Source organism: Mirounga leonina, unplaced genomic scaffold, assembly GCF_011800145.1.
Source record: "Mirounga leonina isolate KUSES-001 unplaced genomic scaffold, KU_Mleo_1.0 Mir_178, whole genome shotgun sequence".
NCBI classification, from domain to species: domain Eukaryota; kingdom Metazoa; phylum Chordata; class Mammalia; order Carnivora; family Phocidae; genus Mirounga; species Mirounga leonina.
In genome coordinates, this window is record NW_023270464.1 from 2,500,449 (window position 1) to 2,519,556 (window position 19,108).

Here is a 19,108-nt window from a genome sequence, read left to right on the forward strand (position 1 = left end):
CTATCAATGAAGGGCGCCTGGGTGGCTCAGTTGGTTAATCGATTGCCTTTGGCTCAGGTCATGATCCTGGAGTCCCAGGATTGAGTCCCGCATTGGGCTCCCCACTCAGTGGGGAGTCTGCTTCTCCCTCTGACCCTCCCCCCCTCATGCTCTCTCTATCTTAAGAAAAAAAAATGCTATCAATGAGATCCAATCTAATCTAGATAATCTAACAGTGAGGGTAAGCAAGGCATTAGAATGAATTAGTGACCTGGAAGACCATTTAATAGATAAAAAGGGAAAAGAGGAGGCCAGGGAAAAACAACTCAGAATCCATGAAAATAGAATCAGAGAAATAAATGACACCATGAAATGTTCCAATGTCAGAATTATTAGAATCCCTGAGGGGGTGGAGAGAGGACTAGAAGATATATTTGAGCAAATCAAAGCTGAGAACTTCCCTAATCTGGGGAATGAAACAAACATCAATGTCCTAGAGGCAGAGAGGACCACTTCCAAGATCAAGGAAAACAGGCCAATGCCCTGGCAATGTAATAGTAAAACTCACAAATCTTAGAACCAAGGAAACCATCTTAAGGGCAGCTAGGGGGAAGAGATTCCTTACGTACAGAGGGGGGAACATCAGAATAATGTCAGATCTATCCACAGAGACCTGGCAAGCCAGAAAGGGCTGGCAAGACATATTCAGAGTACTAAACGAGAAGAACATGCAGCCAAGAATACTTTATCCACCAAGGCTGACATTTAGAGTGGATGGAGAGATGCAGAGCATCCAAGACTAGCAGAAACTGAAAGAATATGTGACCACTAAGCGGGCCCTACAAGAAATATTAAGGGGGGGTTCTATAAAAGGAGAAAGACCCCAAGAGTGATCTAGAAAAGAAATTAACAGGGACAATCTATAAAAACAAGGTCTTCACAGGCAACATGATGACAATTAATTCATATCTTTCAATAATCACTCTCAACATGAACGGCCTAAGTGCTCCCATAAAACAGCACAAGGTTGCAGATTGGATAAAAAGACAGGACCCATCCATACGCTGTCTACAAGAGATGCATTTTGAACCTAAAGATGCAACCAGACTGAAAGTGAAGGGATGGGGATCCATCTTCCATGCCAACGGACCTCAAAAGAAAGCTGGGGTAGCAATTCTTATATCAGACAAATTAGATTTTAAACTAAAGACTGTAGTTAGAGAACAGAAGGACACTATATCGTTCTTAAAGGGTCTATCCAACAAGAAGATTTAACAATTGTAAATATCTAAGCCCCCAACATGGGTGCAGCCATCTACATAAGCCAACTGTTAACCAAAATAAAGAGTCATATTGATAACAATGTGTTAATTGTAGGAGACCTCAATACTCCACTCTCAGCAATGGACAGATCATCTAAGCAGAAAAGCAACAAGAAAACAAGAGCTTTGAATGATACATTGGACCAGATGGACCTCATAGATACACACAGAACATTCCACCCTAAAACAACAGACTACTCATTCTTCTCGGGTGCACACAAACTTTCTCTAGAATAGACCACATACTGGGTCACAAATCAGGTCTCAACTGATACCAAAAGATTGAGATTATTCCCTGCATATTCTCAGACCATAATGCTTTAAAACTGGAACTCAATCACAAGAAAAAATTTGGCAGAAATTCAAACACTTGGAAGCTAAAGATCACTCTGCTCAAGAAGGTTTGGGTCAACCAGGAAATCAAAGAAGAACTTAAACAATTCATGGAAACCAATGAGAATGGAAAACACATTGGTCCAAAACTTATGGGATACTGCAAAGGCAGTCCTAAGGGGGAAATACATAGCCACCCAAGCCTCACTCAAAAGAATAGAAAAATCCCAAATTCACCAACTAACTCTACACCTTAAAGAACGAGAGAAAAAGCAACAAACGATGCCTAAGCCACTCATTAGAAGAGAACTCATTAAGATTAGAGCAGAGATCAATGAATTAGAAACCAGAAACACAGTAGATCAGATCAATGAAACTAGAAGCTGGTTCTTTGAAAGAATTAATAAGATTGATAAACAACTGGCCAGACTTATCCAAAAGAAAAGAGAAAGGACCCAAATTAATAAAATTATGAATGAAAGGGGAGAGATCACAACTAACACCAACAAAATAGAAACAATTATTAGAAATTATTATCAACAACTATATGCCAAGCTGAGCAATCTGGATGAAATGGATGCCTTCCTGGAAACCTATAAACTCCCAAAACTGAAACAGGAAGAAATTGACAACCTGGATAGGCCAATAACCAGTAACGAGATTGAAGCAGTGATCAAAAACCTCCCCAAAGACAAGACTCCAGGGTCTGATGGATTCCCTGGGGAATTCTACCAAACATTCAAAGAAGAAATAATACCTATTCTCCTGAAGCTGTTTCAAAAAATAGAAACAGAAGGAAAGCTTCCAGACTCATTCTACAAGGTCAGTATTACCTTAATCCCCAAACCAGGCAAAGACACCATCAAAAGGGAGAATTTCAAGACTGATATCTCTGATGAATATGGATTCCAAAATTCTAGCTAATAGGATCCAACAATACATCAAAAGGATCATCCACCATGACCAAGTGGGATTTATCCCCAGGATGCAAGGGTGGTTCAACATTCACAAATCAATCAATGTGACAGAACACATTAATAAGAGGAGAGAGAAGAACCATATGGTCCTCTCCATTGATGCAGAAAAAGCATCTGACAAAATACAGCATCCTTTCCTGATTAAAACTCTTCAGAGTACAGGGATAGAAGGAAAATTCCTTGAGTTCATAAAATCCATCTATGAAAAACCCACAGCGAATATCATCCTCAATGGGGAAAAGCTGAGAGCCTTTCCCTTAAGATCAGGAACACGACAAGGATGCCCACTCTCGCCACTATTGTTCAACATAGTACTAGAAGTCTTAGCAACAGCAATCAGAAAACAAAAAGAAATAAAATGTATTCAAACTGGCAAAGAAGAAGTCAAACTCTCTCTTTTTGCAGATGACATGATACTTTATGTGGAAAACCCAAAAGACTCCACCCCCAAATTACTAGAACTCATCCAGCAATTCAGTAATGTGGCAGGATACAAAATCAATGCACAGAAATCAGTTGCTTTCTTATACACTAACAATGCAACTGTAGAAAGAGAAATTAGAGAAACAATTCCATTTACAATAGCACCAAAAACCGTAAGATACCTCGGAATAAACCTAACCAAAGAGGTAAAGGATCTATACTCTAGGAACTACAGAACACTCATGAAAGAAATTGAAGAAGACACAAAAGATGGAAAAACATTCCATGCTCATGGATTGGAAGAATAAACATTGTTAAAATGTCTGGCCACACAGAGCAATCTATACCTTCAATGCCATCTGATCAAAATTCCAATGACATTTTTCAAAGTGTTGGAACAAATAACCCTAAAATTTGTATGGAATCAGAAAAGACCCTGAATCGCCAAGGAAATGCTGAAAAAGAAAAACAAAGCTGGGGACATCATATTGCCTGATTTCAAGCTATATTACAAAGCAGTGATCACCAAGACAGCATGGTACTGTCACAAAAACAGACATATAGACCAATTGAACAGAATAGAGAACCCAGATATGGACCCTCAACTCTACAGTCAAATAATCTTTGACAAAGCAGGAAAAAATATGGAATGGAAAAAAGACAGTCTCTTCAATAAATGATGCTGGGAAAATTGGACAGCCACATGCAGAAGAAGGAAACTCGACCATTCTCTAACGTCATACACAAGATAAACTCAAAATGGATGAAAGACCTCAATGTGAGACAAGAATCCATCAAAATCCTAGAGAAGAACATAGGCAGTAACCACTTTGACATTGGCCACAGCAACTTCTTTCAAGATACATCTCCAAAGGCTAGTGAAACAGAAGCAAAAATGAACTTTTGGGACTTGATCAAGATAAAAAGCTTCTGCACAGCAAAGGAAACAGTCAACAAAACAAAGAAGAAACCCATAGAATGGGAGAAGATATTTGCAAATGACACTACAGATAAAGGGCTTGTATCCAAGATCTATAAAGAACTTTTCAAACTCAACACCCAAAAAACAAATAAGTCAAAAAATGGGCAGAAGATATGAACAGACACTTCTTCAAAGAAGATATACAAATGGCTAATAGACTCATGAAAAAATGTTCATCATCATTAGCCATCAGGGAAATTCAAATCAAAACCACACTGAGATACCACCTTACTCCAGTTAGAATGGCAAAAATTGACAAGGCAAGAAACAACAAATGTTGGCGAGGTTGTGGAGAAAAGGGAACCCTCTTACACTGTTGATGGGAATGCAAGTTGGTACAGCCACTTTTGAAAACAGTGTGGAGGTGCCTCAAAAAATTAAAAATAGATCTACCCTATGACCCAGCAATTGCACTCCTGGGTATTTACCCCAAAGACACAGTTGTAGTGAAAAGAAGGGCCACATGCACCCCAATGTTCATAGCAGCAATGTCCGCAATAGCCAAACTATGGAAAGAGCTGAAATGCCCTTCAACAGATGAATGGATAAAGAAGATGTGGTCCATATCTTCAATGGAATATTACTCAGCCATCAGAAAGGATGAATACCCAACTTTTACATCAACATGGATGGGACTGGAGGAGATTATGCTAAGCGAAATAAGTCAAGCAGAGAAAGTCAATTATCATATGGTTTCACTTATTTGTGGAACATAAGGAATAGCATGGAGGACATTAGGAGAAGGAAGGGAAAAATGAAGGGGGGGAATCAGAAGGAGAGATGAACCATGAGACACTATGGACTCTGAGAAACAAATTGAGGGTTTTAGAGGGGAGGGGGGTGGAGGGATGGGTTAGCCCAGGGATGGGTATTAAGGAGGGCACCTACTGCATGGAGTACTGGGTGTTATACGAAACAATGAATCGTGGATCACTACATCAAAAACTAATGATGTATTGTATGGTGACTAACAAAATATAATAAAATTAAGTTAAAAAAATATATATAAAAAAGAAAAAATATGAAAATATATAACACACCAGTATATCTAAGTATATAGCCAAATTCAGAATACTCTGTAATACTGTAATGTGGTGGTGTCTTAATAAAAGTTAAAAGAAAAAAAGTATTAAAAATACTGTAGCTACAATAATTCATTAATAGACACACAATATAAAAAGAGATTAGTTTTGACATTAAAAACATAAAAGGGGGGAATAAGAGAGCAGAGATTTTGTATGTGATTGAGGATAAATTGTTATCAGCATAAAATAGATTGTAATATCTATAAGATGTTTTATGGAAGCCTCATTTAAATATCAATTCACAAAGGAAGAGAACAAGAGAGGAAGAAAGGAGCAAGGGAACTACAAAAGAACAAGAAAACAATTAATAAAATGGCATTAGTAAGTTCTTACCTATCAATAATTACTCAATGTAAATGGATTAAATTCTCCAATCAAAAGACATAGAATGGCTGGATGGATAACAAAAGTAGACCCAATTACATGCAGCCTACAAGAGATCCAGTTTAGACTTAAGGACATACATGGGCTCCAAGCGAATAGATGAAAAAAGATATTCAATGAAAGTGGAAACAAAAAGAGAGGAGGAGTAGCTATACTTATATATGACAAAATAGATTTTAAGCCAAAATGTAACTAGAGATAAAGAAGGTCATTATATAATGATAAAGAGGTCAATTCATCAATATATATAAATATATATGCACTCAACACTGGAAAACCTAACTGTAATACTAAATGTAAATGTAAAACCTAAATTGAATACTAACATCTGAAAGATGAAACAGACAATACAATAAAACTAGAGGACTCAATACCTCACTTTCAATAATGGATACATCATCCAGACAGAAAATCAATAAGGAAACATTGAACTTGTCCCATATTGTAGAGCAAATGGGCCCAACATACATAAATATTTGCCAACAAATTTGATAACCTAAAAGAGACAAATTCCTAGAAACATACAAACTACCAAGACTGAATCAGAAAGAAAGAAAATCTAAACAGATGAATAATGAGTAAGGAGATTGAATCGGCAAACAAAACCTCCAAAAAAGAAAAGCCCAGGACCAGAGGGTTTCTGTGGTGAAATCTGCTAACATTTAAAGAAGAATTAGCACCAATCCTTCTCAAACTCTTCCAAAAAATGAAGAGGAGAGAACATGCTAAAATTCATTTTATAAGGCCAGCATTACCCAGATATCAAGGCTGGACAATGGCACCATAAGAAAGGAAAAGAGCAGATAAATGTCCCTGATGAATACAGATGCAAAAATCCACAACAAAACATTAGTAAGTTCAATTCAACACTATATTAAAAGGACCACAGTATGGAACCACAAAAGACCCTGAATAGCCAAAGCAATCTTGAAAAAGAAAAGCAAAGCTGGAGGCATCACAATTTCAGACTTCAAGTTATATTACAAACCTGTAGCAATCAAGACAGTATGATATTGGCACAAAAATAGACACATAGATCACTAGAACAAAATAGAAAACCCAGGAATAAATCGATGATTATATGGTCAATTACTCTTTAACAAAGTAGGAAAAAATATCCAATGGAAAAAAACTCTCTTCAACAAATGGTGTTGAGAAAACTGGACAGCAACATGCAAAAGAATGAAAGTGGACCATTTTCTTATACCATACACATAAATAAATTCAAAATGGATCAAAGACCTAAATGTGAGACCTGAAACCATAAAAATCCTAGAACACAGGCAGTAACTTCTTTGACATCAGCCATAGCAACTTCTTTCTAGATATGTCTCCTGACGCAAGGGAAACAAAAGCAAAAATAAACCATTGGGACTATATCAAAATAAAAAGCTTTTGCACAGCGAAATAATAAAATTAAAAGGCAACCTATGGAATAGAGAAGATACTTGCAAATGACATATGGGTTAGCATCCAAAATATATACAGAACTTATAAAATTCAACACCCCAAAAATGAATAATCCAATTAAAAAATGGGCTGAAGACGTGAACAGACATTTCTCCAAAGAAGACATACAGATGGCCAACAGATACATGAAAGATGCCCAACATCATGGATCATCAGGGAAATACAAATCAAAACCACAATGAGATATCACCTCACACCTGTCAGAATAGCTAAATTCAACAACACAAGAAATAACAGGTGTTGTTGAGGATGTGGAGAAAGATGAACCCTCCTACATTGTTTGTGGAAATGTAAACTGGTGCAGAGACTCTGGAAAACAGTATGGAGATTCCTCAAAAAGTTAAAAATAGAACTACCTTACCATCCAGCAATTGCACTACTGGGTATTTACCCAAAGAATACAAAATCACTAATTTAAAGGGATACATGCACCCCAATGTTTAAAGAAGTATTATCTACAATACCTACAATTCCAAATTATGGAAGCAACCCAAGTGTCTGCTGATTGATGAATGATCAAAAAAATATGTGTTATACACACACACACACACACACACACTGGAAAATTACTCAGCCATAAAAAGGAATCAAATCCTGTCATTTGCACTGACATGGATGGAGCTAGAGAGTATTATGCTAAGCAAAATAAGTCAATCGAGAAAGATAATACAACATGACTTCACTCATATGTGGAATTTAACAAACAAAACAAAGGGGCATAGGGGAAAAAAGAGAGAGAGAGGCAAACCAAGAAAAAGACTTTTTTTTTTAAGATTTTATTTATTTGCGAGAGAGACAATGAGAGACAGAGAGCATGAGAGGGAGGAGGGTCAGAGGGAGAAGCAGACTCTCTGCTGAGCAGGGAGCCCAATGTGGAACTCGATCCCGGGACTCCAGGATCATGACCTGAGCCGAAGGCAGTCGCTTAACCAACTGAGCCACCCAGGCGCCCCCCAAGAAAAAGACTCTTAACTACAGAGAACAAACTGATGGTTACCAGAGGGGAGAGAGGTGGGAAGATGGGTGAGATAGGTGATGGGGATTAAGGAGGGCACTTGTGATGACAATCGGGTGATATATGGAAGTACTGAATCACTATATTGTACACCTGAAACTACTATAACACTGTATGTTAGCTAACTAGAATTTAAATCAAAACTAAAAAAAGAAGTCCACACACGATAATCAAGCAGGATTTATTCCTGGGATTCAAGGATGTTTCAATATACACATATCAATAAATATGAAACACCACATTAACAGAATAAAAGATAAAAATCATATGATCATCTCAATAGATGCAAAAAGCTATCTGACAAAATAGAACACCCTTTTGTGATAAAAACACTGAACAAATTTGGTATAAAAGGATCATAACATAAAGAGATCATATGACAAGACCACAGCTAACATTATACTCAATTGTGAAAGTTTGAAAGCTTTTCCTCTAAGATCAGGAACAAGACAATAGTGTCTACTCTCACCTCTCCTATTCAACATACTACCCGAGTACTGGCCAGAGCAATCAGTGAAGAAAAAGAAATAAAAGATATCTAAATTGGAAATAAAGAAGTAAAAGTCCTCTTTGTTTACAGATGATAGGATCTTATATAGATAAGAATCTTAAAAACTCAACCAACAAACAGTTAGAATAAACAAATTCAGTAAAATTGCATGATACAACATCAACACATAGAAATTAGTTGTTTTTCGACAGATGTTGGCAGGGATGCGGAGAAAGGAGAACCCTCCTACACTGTTGGTGGGAATGCAAGCTGGTGCAACCACTCTGGAAAACAGTATGGAGGTTCCTCAAAAAGTTGAAAATAGAGCTACCATACGATCCAGCAATTGCACTACTGGGTATTTACCCCAAAGATACAAATGTAGGGATCCGAAGGGGTATGTGCACCCCGATGTTTATAGCAGCAATGTCCACAATAGCCAAACTGGAAAGAGCCAAGATGTCCATTGACAGATGAATGGATAAAGAAGATGTGGTATATATATATATATATATATATATATATATATATACACACACATATATATATATATACATACATATACATACACACAATAGAATATTATGCAGCCATCAAAAAGAATATAATCTTGCCATTTGCAACGATGTGGATGGAACTGGGGGGTATTATGCTGTGCGAAATAAATCAATCAGAGAAAGACATGTATCATATGACCTCACTGATATGAGGAATTCTTAATCTCAGGAAACAAACTGAGGGTTGCTGGAGTGGGGGTGGGTGGGAGGGATGGGGTGGCTGGGTGATAGACACTGGGGAGGGTATGTGCTATGGTGAGCACTGTGAATTGTGCAAGACTGTTGAATCACAGATCTGTACCTCTGAAACAAATAATGCAATATATGTTAAAAAAAAAAAAAAGAAGAAGATAGCAGGAGGGGAAGAATGAAGGGGGGAAATCGGAGGGGTAGACGAACCATGAGAGACGATGGACTCTGAAAAACAAACTAAGGGTTCTAGAGGGGAGGGGGGTGGGAGGATGGGTTAGCCTGGTGATGGGTATTAAAGAGGGCATGTTCTGCATGGAGCACTGGGTGTTATGCACAAACAATGAATCATGGAACACTATATCAAAAACTAATGATGTTATGTATGGTGATTAACATAACAACAAAAATTTTAAAAAAAGAAATTAGTTGTTTAACTAACAATGAGACATTTGAAAATGAAATAAAGAAAGCAATTCCATTTACAATAGTATCTAGAAACAATAAAAGACTTAAAAATAATTTAACTAAGGATGTTAAAGATGTGTAAGCTGAAAACTACATGACTTTGATAAAAGAAACTGAATGAAGAAAATACGAACAAACACAAATCCTGTATTTATGAATCAGAAGAATCAGCCTTGTTAAAATGTCCATATTACCCAAAGCCATCTATACACTCAATGTAATCCCTATCAGAATTCTAATGGCATTGTTCATAGAAAAAAAAAAAAAAAAGACGTAGAAAAAACAATCCTAAAATTCATATGGAATCACCAAAGACCCTAAGTAGCCAAAGCAGTCCTTAGAAAGAACAGAGCTGGAGGATCACACTTCCAGATTTCAACTATATTGCAAAGCTGTAGTAATCAAAGCACTATGGAATATTGTGCTTTATTATAAACACATAGACCAATGGAACAGAATCAAGAGCCCAGAAAGAAATCCTCACGTATACAATCAATGTTTGACAAAGAAGCCAAACAAACTCATTGGGAAAAGAATAGTCTCTTCAGTAGTGTTGGGAAAACTGAACAACCTCATGCAGACAAATGAAATTGGAACCCCATCTTATACCACTCACAAAAAATACCCTGAAGTGGATTAAAGACTTCAATATAAGACCTGAATCCATAAAACCCCCAGAAGAAAACACATGGGAAAAGCTTCTTGACACTGGTCTTGGCAATAATATTTTGGCAACAAACAGCACAAGCAACAAAAGCAAAACTTAATGAGTGGACTATATTAAACTAAACCTGTCAGGATGGCTATCATCAGAGAGACAAGAGATAAAAAGTGTTGACAAGGATGTGGAGAAATGGGAACCCTTGTACACTGTTAGTGGGAATGCAAATTGGTACAGCCACTATGGAAAGAGTATGGAGGCTCCTCAAAAAAATTAAAAATAGAACTACCATATGACCCCACAATTGCACTTCTCAAGATCTCAAGGAGATATCAGCATTCCCATATTCAGTGCAGCATTATTCACAATAGCCAAGACATGGAAACTATCTAAGTGCCCTTCTATGGATGAATGGATAAGACAATGTGGTCTATTTATAAAATGGAGTATTACTCACCCATGAGAAAAATGGAAATTCTGCCCTCAAAGTTCATTTATAGATTACCACAAATGGAGGATGGATTTCTTGGCTCCGAGCATCCTCAGATCAGTTGCAGATATGCCAACCGCACTTCCATGGCAAAATACCCCAGAAATGCAACAGTTTATTTTCCCGAAAGTGTTTTAGTGAAACCAGTGCTTTACTTGAATCTGATAAAGTAGCAGGGCACTCAGGAACTCTCTATCCTAAATTGGCATAGCACCACCTGGTGGACATTATTTTCACATGCGTGGCAGAAAGGGAGTGCATAGCTTCCTATTTTACACTTCTTAGATATTATATTAAAATAGATACAGGCAGGTGGATTTGGCATTTGGGCTTTAGTGATAGTCTAATTCCTCATCTATCAATGGGCATAATGATGATACTAAATTCTTAGGGTGTTAGGAGTTTACATTTCTGAAGCACCCAGCACATTAAAATAAAGGCCACATATGTTTTTGGAAAAGTAATTAGCAGACCAGCTTAAGTGGTTCTTCCTTTTCAGACACTACCTTTGTGAGGCTGGAGGCCTGGGGCTGGAGGCCTGGAGCCAAGACCCTAGCCAGCAGCTGCCTGGGGCTTTCCACCCAGAGCCTGCAACCATCACATCCAAAGAGCAGTCACTAGAGATTCCTGGAAACCTTTTGAAGACTTGGCCCCGAGTTTGCAGGTGGCTCATTTCCAAGAAGGTCCCTGCCTGGACAGGAAAGTGAAGAGCTGCACCAGGAGCCTGGCTTCTGTCTCGCTAGTAGAGAGTGTCTGACAGCCTCTGTGGGGTCTGGACCTCAGAAGACAAAAATGTGCTGGAGATGGCCCATTTGCAAAGGATGAGGTTGTCCTTCAAGAAATGTGTGCCTAACAGTCCAAAAGTCCAGACTGACCAGACTGAATTGACCCAGGATAATTCCAGTCAAGTTTTCAAACCAAATATGCAAGAAATATGTATTAAAATATCCTCATTTGTGTACCACAAGTACAAATTGTTAGCCAAACATCAACTCAAATCTTCATAAACTGGTGGAAACCTATGCACTGAGCATGTTTGTGAAAGAGAAATTCTGTAGGTCTCCTGTCTCAATCCCTCAAACTAAGGTCTGAGAAGTGGGAGGGCCTAGATTATGAGAAGGCAGTGTCATGCATTCATGCATTCTATTATTACCGTCCCTGCATAAAGATGCAGGACGTTCCTCCTGAGGGCCAGCCCAGGTGCCAGGCGCAGGGAAAGAGATTACTCAGGGTGCCACAAAACACAAAGGACGCACAGGTGAGTCACGGTGCAACAGGCTGATGGAGAGCAGGAGACTTCAGGAAGAAGTCAGGGGAAGTCTCGGTTTTCCATGGCTGAGGAAACTGAGGGAGGGTGTGGATGTGTGTGTGATGGAGATCAGAGCATAGTTTGCAGGTCAGGTTGCACGTCCCCAAATTTAGATCATTCTCAGTCAAGACAGTGCACACGCTATTCTGTGGGAGTCATTTTCCAAAGGGAAAAAAGAAAGCCAATGTTACTAGAAATCTCAGGATGAGTCAACTTTTAGACAGTGGTTGCTAATCACATCTTGTGTAGCAAAAAGGGGGTACACAAGTGTTTTAGTGAAACCATTCCATCTTCATCTTTATATATAAAGTGTGAAGGAGGAAGTAATAGAGAGGATTTCCACTCCCACAGCTGGTGAAAGGGAAATTGCTAGTTTTTCTAAAGAACAACTTGGAAGTGGGTATCAAAAGTCTTATCTTTTGGCCAGTTCTTGGAATTTATCCCGAAGATATAATTATGAGTTTGCATGGCAATGTTGCTTATGATAGGGGAAAAATGGAAATGACATGAATTTTTGTCAGCCACAGTATAATGACAGGATATCCACATGACGGAATGTGATGGACCATGAAGTTTCAGAATGGTGTTAAATGATGGGGGGAGAAGTTTTCAATATATTTTAAATTATAAAAGCTACTTACAAAACACTTTTCAGAGAGTGAGACCACTCAAAAGCTATAGGGAGAGTATGTGTGCAAACACCGATATACACAGATGTATACACGAGTCTACACACACATAAACATGTGTACATGATACACACCAAACTTAACAGTGATTCTTTTTGGTCTGAGCGTTATTATAGCTGTATTCATAATTGGTGATTTTCCATGTTTTACAAATTTTTAATTCATATTTTGATCCTTGTCATTAAAATAAATGTTATCTTAAATATTGCAAGATTTAGCTAGCATATCTGTTGGTATCATGAAAGACATTTTTATCCACACACTGGTGTGTGTGTGTGTGTGTATGTGTGTATAAACACAGATATATAGACGCCTACATGTGTGTATAGGGGTACATATACATATCAGTGCCCTGTTAAAAACTTCTACTTATAAATGTATAATTTCCTTTAAATTTGTTATCCACAAGTCAAACGTAATAACTTGTCTTCTAACTTTAACGGATGCTGCCAATGATTATGCAAAATTATGACTATGCTGCCTCCCAGTGGCCATTCCAGGAATCAGTATCTGTACCACTATTTTTCAAACAAACTTTCTCAGACCCTAAAGCTATACTACTTAGGAAGAAAAGAAATAAAAAACAACAAAAATCGATCTAAGAGATAAAATGACCAAGGACTCATGACTACTAAGTGACAGAGTCAGGACTTGAACTTAAGTCAGCCTAATCCTAAAGCCCATGCTCTTTTCACTACCTCATAGTCCCTCAAGTCAAAGCAGTGCTTTCTACTGATGAAAATCTAAATGGGGTGTAAGCAGTGATAAAGATATGCCTTTCTATTAAGACAAGTGCTAAAACACATGTGATAAAGACACTTATGAGATCTGTATGTGCAGGAAACTTTGAGAAGAGTGCTATTTCAGGGAACAGATGATAGATCCTCCATAATGCATGTGAAGATGTATTTAAAAACAATTGTAATAACTAAATTTAAAGATTTTTTTTTTTATTTATATGACAGAGAGAGACAGTGAGAACAGGAACACAAGCAGGGGGAGTGGGAGAGGGAGAAGCAGGCTTCCCGCTGAGCAGGGAGCCCGATGTGGGGCTTGATCCCGGGATCATGACCCGAGCCGAAGGCAGACGCTTAACAACTGAGCCACCCAGGCGCCCCGTAATAACTAAATTTAAAAAAGTTCTGTACTTGCTTGGTAGCAAAAGAACAGTGTTGCCATTTTTAAATGCATTTAGAGTCGTGTTTACAAACACACGTAATAAAGATGTTTATAAAACGTGTAAAAAAAATATGCCTTTCTCAAATAAAAATAGCACAGGCAAATAGGTATTGTGTGAAAGTGACAATGTGGAGTGGCATGCAGTGCATGACTCTGTCCAGTACTTTTACTACATACAGTGCATTCTATGACCCCCCCCCCGCAATGGACCAAGGCACTGTAAAATATTTGTCGGGATGTCGCTATTACACGTCTATTGCAAGGTGATCTTGGATAGAATGACAGCCAGGTTTTCTGAGACAGGCAGAACTGTGTGGTCCCAGCAGAGACTGCCTTCTAGTAAGTTCTTTTTTGCCTATTGTGGTTTCTTATACAAGAAACTAAGAGAGACTTGCTCTTCTGCCAGAGGCCCAAAGACCAGGGGAATTGCCCTAAAGTGGTCCTCACTGTGGGTCTTACAGGAGTTTGCACTATTAGATGATGTGGGGAACAGGGGGATGAGAGGAGGGCATTGTCTCCCAGCTCAGGTAGGTGTTCATAAAGGAAAATGGATCATCAGATTTGGCATGCTCCCTGAGAGACATGGTCATCCTATACTGCATGGGCTTGCCTGGGCGTGGAATAGGGACCTACTGCTACGTGATGACAACCACCAGTTCTACCGGGGGGGGGGGGGAACAATTAGCAAGGCTGGCCAGAAGGACAAGTCCTTTGGTCCCTAGATGGACTGATGTCAAGCTCTGGGCTCGTACCTCCTCTCTCCAGCCCTGCAAGGGAAGGCCCAGGAAATCACTGTGCTGAGTTTCCCTTTGAGGTTTCCTGGCTACTTGTCTAATGTCTAAAGCACAACTCTGGGGATGGTTCTGTAAAATGTATCACTCTGTTTGCTGAAAGACTGTCCTCAAAAAATTGTTCAGTACTCTGTGAGTGCCATCTCTTTGAGGGTCCAACCGGAAATGTTTGTTGCTCTCTATGGAATTATCCTGAGCGACTGATGATTTTTACCTTTATATCCTATAAGCAGATAACCCATCGGTGGTAGAAAGTTCTTCAGAACCAAAATTGGCAATGACTTCCAGGCAAGCACCTAAGACTTTTTGGCAGATATTTTGGGAGCAAGTGACAGCAATAGCTTATGTTCCCTTGGCTTCTTTGGAATCACCTATTTAAAGAATTCCATATTAAGAACTGTGTGTTATCTTTGAATGCTACTTTAAATGATCTCTGGAGCATGGTGGAGATTTTACACAAATAAACCCCATCCATGTACCATAATCTTTACGGAGTTACTTTTTAGAAGTTGGTGACAGTATTTTATTAGACATTTGTCTCAGTGCATCACATGAACCCCAGTATGTTCTACACTTTCATATTTCATCTTTTTCATTAGGTCCAAAGTCTGGATAAAAATGTAAAAACAGGGGTGCCTGGCTGGTTCAGTCAGTTAAGCTTCCGATTCTTGGTTTTGGCTCAAATCATGATCTCAGGGTCATGAGATCAGGCTCTGTGCTGGGCGTGGAGCCTACTTAAGATTCTCTCTCTCCCTTTCCCTCTGCCCCGTCCCTGCACATTCACGCTCTCTCTCCTAAAAACAAAGTAAAAATAGTTTTAGTTGGAAAATGCTCATTTTTCAGATTCCTTCCAATGTTTGATATCACAAGTAACATAATAATAGAAATCTTTGTGCATAAAGCTTAATCTATATTCCTAATTATTTCCTTACGATGGGCATTACATGGGAATTACCAGATCTAAGTACATCATTGTTTTTGCAAGGCTTGACAGGAGTGATCCAAATGCCAAACAGAAAGGCTCTGACAATGACAAGGTGGGGGCACTGAGACACCAACGGCTGTGCGATTAGTCCTATCACACCGTCTTTGCTAAATCAATAGGTAAAATGCTATCAAATTATAGCTATAGTTCTATCACATAAAATTCATAGCACTTTCAAGTGGAACTATGTACACTTTCCAAATGTATATGACTAAAAAAGAAAACTCATTATCAACTTTGCAAATCATTAGCAGACTTCTTCTGCATAAACAAGGAAAAATTACTGCTGACAAGTTGCTTCGGCTCTCACCATCTTCCTTCTGGGCATAACATTTGACAAGAATAAGAAAAAGGCTAGTATATGTCTAGTAATGCTGCATCCTCCAATTTTCAAGTGTGGTGGATCAAACAAGGAAATTGCTTAGAGCTGAATTCAAATTCCTGCTGCCTTTCTCACTAGCTGTGTGACCTTAGGCTGATTACCAAACCTCTCTGAGCCTCATTCTCTTTGTTGGTTAATGGAAATGGTATCATGTAGTGGCCAGGCTGTTTGTGAAGTTGCCAGGTATGTAGACACTCAGTAAGAGGCCCCTCTGCTGCCCCTTCCCTTCTAAACAGGGGGCCTACCTAACCCTGTTCAAGAAATCATGCACAAGATTAAAGCATCCCGCTGTCTTGGGCCTAAATATACTCTTTCAGTGTTAGAAACCAGATGTGAATCAAGGTCAATAATCTGTGGGGACTAGAGATATTTTTATTCTATGAACAGAATGAAGGGAAACAGCAGGCTCAATGGTGCCCCCACATTAATGGCATCCAATCATTCATCCCAACCAGCATCTTCCAAGACCTGGGACTCTCCCCACACCTGCTCTTTGTTCACAAGGCTGAACAAAGTACCCTTGGATTCACTGCACAGACTGACTCCCTTTTACAAGAATGATGACCAAGGACTAATTTTCAACACTTGAGATATTTTGTAGCTTTTCAAAATACTTCTCTGCATGAAGAATGTGCTGTCCCAGGGCACTGATGTTCACAACTCATGTTTCCATCCATGGGCAAAACATGTTCAAGACCAATGTAGGGAAAAGGAGAAATAGTACAAAATGCTAAGGTGTGTATTATAGGCTCATTTATCAGAATCCTTATTGGACTGTTACAAGAAAAATCGAGATCTATTGTCAAATAGGTCTGGGACACAATGTGTCAAAACATTCCTCAGAACATATGTTAGGGCATGTAGCCTCAGAAGACGACAGCATCAATGTTATTTCCACTATAATTACTTCTTTCAAACACAGTTTATAAGTTAGGTGGAGAGAGAAATTCCAATAATGCCCATACAAAGATATGCTGTTTTTTTTTTTTTTAATTTAACTTAGCTTTAGTGCTTTTTTTTAAATTAAAAAAAAATCTTTTTTAAAAATACTTAGACCCACCATGGAAACTGAAAAGCTATAAAGGAGCCTTTCTCGCCGCCAATGTATTGATTTACTCAAATGTAATGAATAATTCAGAATTTAAAAAATGACTACTGATCATTTTAAATTAGAAATACTAAAATTTAACCTCAGCATTGGAATGTTATCAAAACATATAAGAAATGGGCTTTTAAAATTTACAAGGGTGCACAACTGCAATAAAAAAAAAATTCTCCTTAGAGCTTTTAAAATAAAATTTGTATAAAATAAATTTTCCCTAACTTCCATTACCTAGGTCACTATTCCAAAGATGCCTTCTATCTTGAACCAACGAGTATAGATCGCAAACACACGGACCTATAGCAGCTCAGGTAAATAATCCACATGGACACCAGAATGGACAGGCAAAGGGTTAAAAACTTCCCCAAGCCGCACGTGCTCACCAACTCGAAGCACTCGTTGACCCCACGAGGCCGTAGGGCCCTCGGGGCAGGACAGGCGGGGGCGCGGGCCCCGCTGCGCCCCCCCCCCCCGGGCCCTGGACGCCGCGCCCTCTCCCCGCAGCTGTGCGTGCTCACCGCATGGTGTAGAGCAGCGTGCCGTCGTCCTCCAGCCTCAGCAGCTTGTTGGGTGTGGTCATGTTGTGGGCGATGGACTTCTTCCCGTTGTGGAAGAACGTGTCTGGGGTCCAGATTTTGCTGGCAAGAAGATTGTTGAGAGGCAGGCGCTGCATGGGCCCTTTGAACCGAAGCCTTTCATCTTTCCAGCTTTGTCGGAAAAACACGTCTATGGTATATTCCTAATGCAAAGGAAGGCAACCGGGTGATGCGTCAGTAGCGAAGGCCCTCAGGGGAGCTGGTTCGGGGCCTATTTGGAACGGTCTGGGCGGGCCGTGCCCCGAGACCTACCATTTCCGTGTCGGAGACCGGGCCGAAGCTGGTGACGTAGATGTCCGTCCTCACCTGCGTGATTCGCTCTGAAACACAGACACAGGTTCCTGCCTGGGCTGGAGCTCACATGGAACCACCCATCACAGCGTCTGCACGTCCTCAGTCTAGGAACCGGTTTCACTCTTGGCAATCACGGGGCTTTGATAATGTGTTTGTTGAATTTGGAAAACTTGACAAACACCAAATGAGGCCAAACTGCTCGGAACTATAGCAGGAAATAAAATGCCCATCGTGTAAGGAAAGGGTGTTGGCTCTCATTGTACTTCTTGCCCCGTGAGAATCTGGCCTCAACAGATGGGGAAAGGGGTCCTGGGTTTTAGTTGCCTCCTCCCTAAACCTGAACAATACTCCCAACCTCACAATGGCGATACCCGCTCTCGACAATCTCCGGCTTTTGAAAGGGTTAGGCAGTTTTGATGAGGGGATAAGATCTGAAGGAATGTCTAGTCAAAACTGCAGCACTGGGTGGTCTCTGGGGAAAGGCCGTATGAGAAGGTGTCCACAGTGTGGCCTGGGACAGGACCGCTTGAGAAGACCCATCTTACCTTATGTTGCATTTTGAATTGTTAGAAATTTCTACCATGACATACTATTATATCAGTTACAATTACTAAATTTATAAAGCAATCCAAGTAGCTAATAATATTGGGGGGAAAGTGTGTGTTCCCTGGGCATCACCCAGGCCCCGTACCCCCTGTGGTCATGAATGGGGACCATTCACAGTATACTACAGTTCACTATAAATAATGTCACACCACTGGTAGCATTGTTGAGTCACAGCTGGGGGGCCGGGGTGGGGGGAGAGGGGGACTTTTTTCTCTGGACATCTCGTTGCGTGGTAATCATATATGTGCATGGTGTGTAGTTAAGTGTGTGTAGGTGTTAGTATGATGCTGTGTGCTTTCAGTGCCCACTGAGATTCTAGCCCCAGCAGGCAGCTCCTTTGGCTCTCTGTG

The 19,108-nt window shown here is 39.6% G+C and overlaps 1 protein-coding gene across 2 annotated transcripts in view; it reads right to left on the reverse strand.

Moving 5' to 3' along the window:
• GABRA5 (gamma-aminobutyric acid type A receptor subunit alpha5) overlaps nucleotides 1–19,108 on the reverse strand; it is an 85,332-nt gene that overhangs the window by 51,140 nt on the left and 15,084 nt on the right. For both annotated transcript variants that reach the window (XM_035023934.1, XM_035023935.1), the window contains 2 exons: nucleotides 18,111–18,178; nucleotides 17,781–18,001 (listed from right to left, as the gene is read on the reverse strand). In XM_035023934.1, the coding sequence (XP_034879825.1) occupies nucleotides 17,781–18,001; nucleotides 18,111–18,178 (289 nt within the window). The remainder of the gene's footprint in view (nucleotides 1–17,780; nucleotides 18,002–18,110; nucleotides 18,179–19,108) is intronic.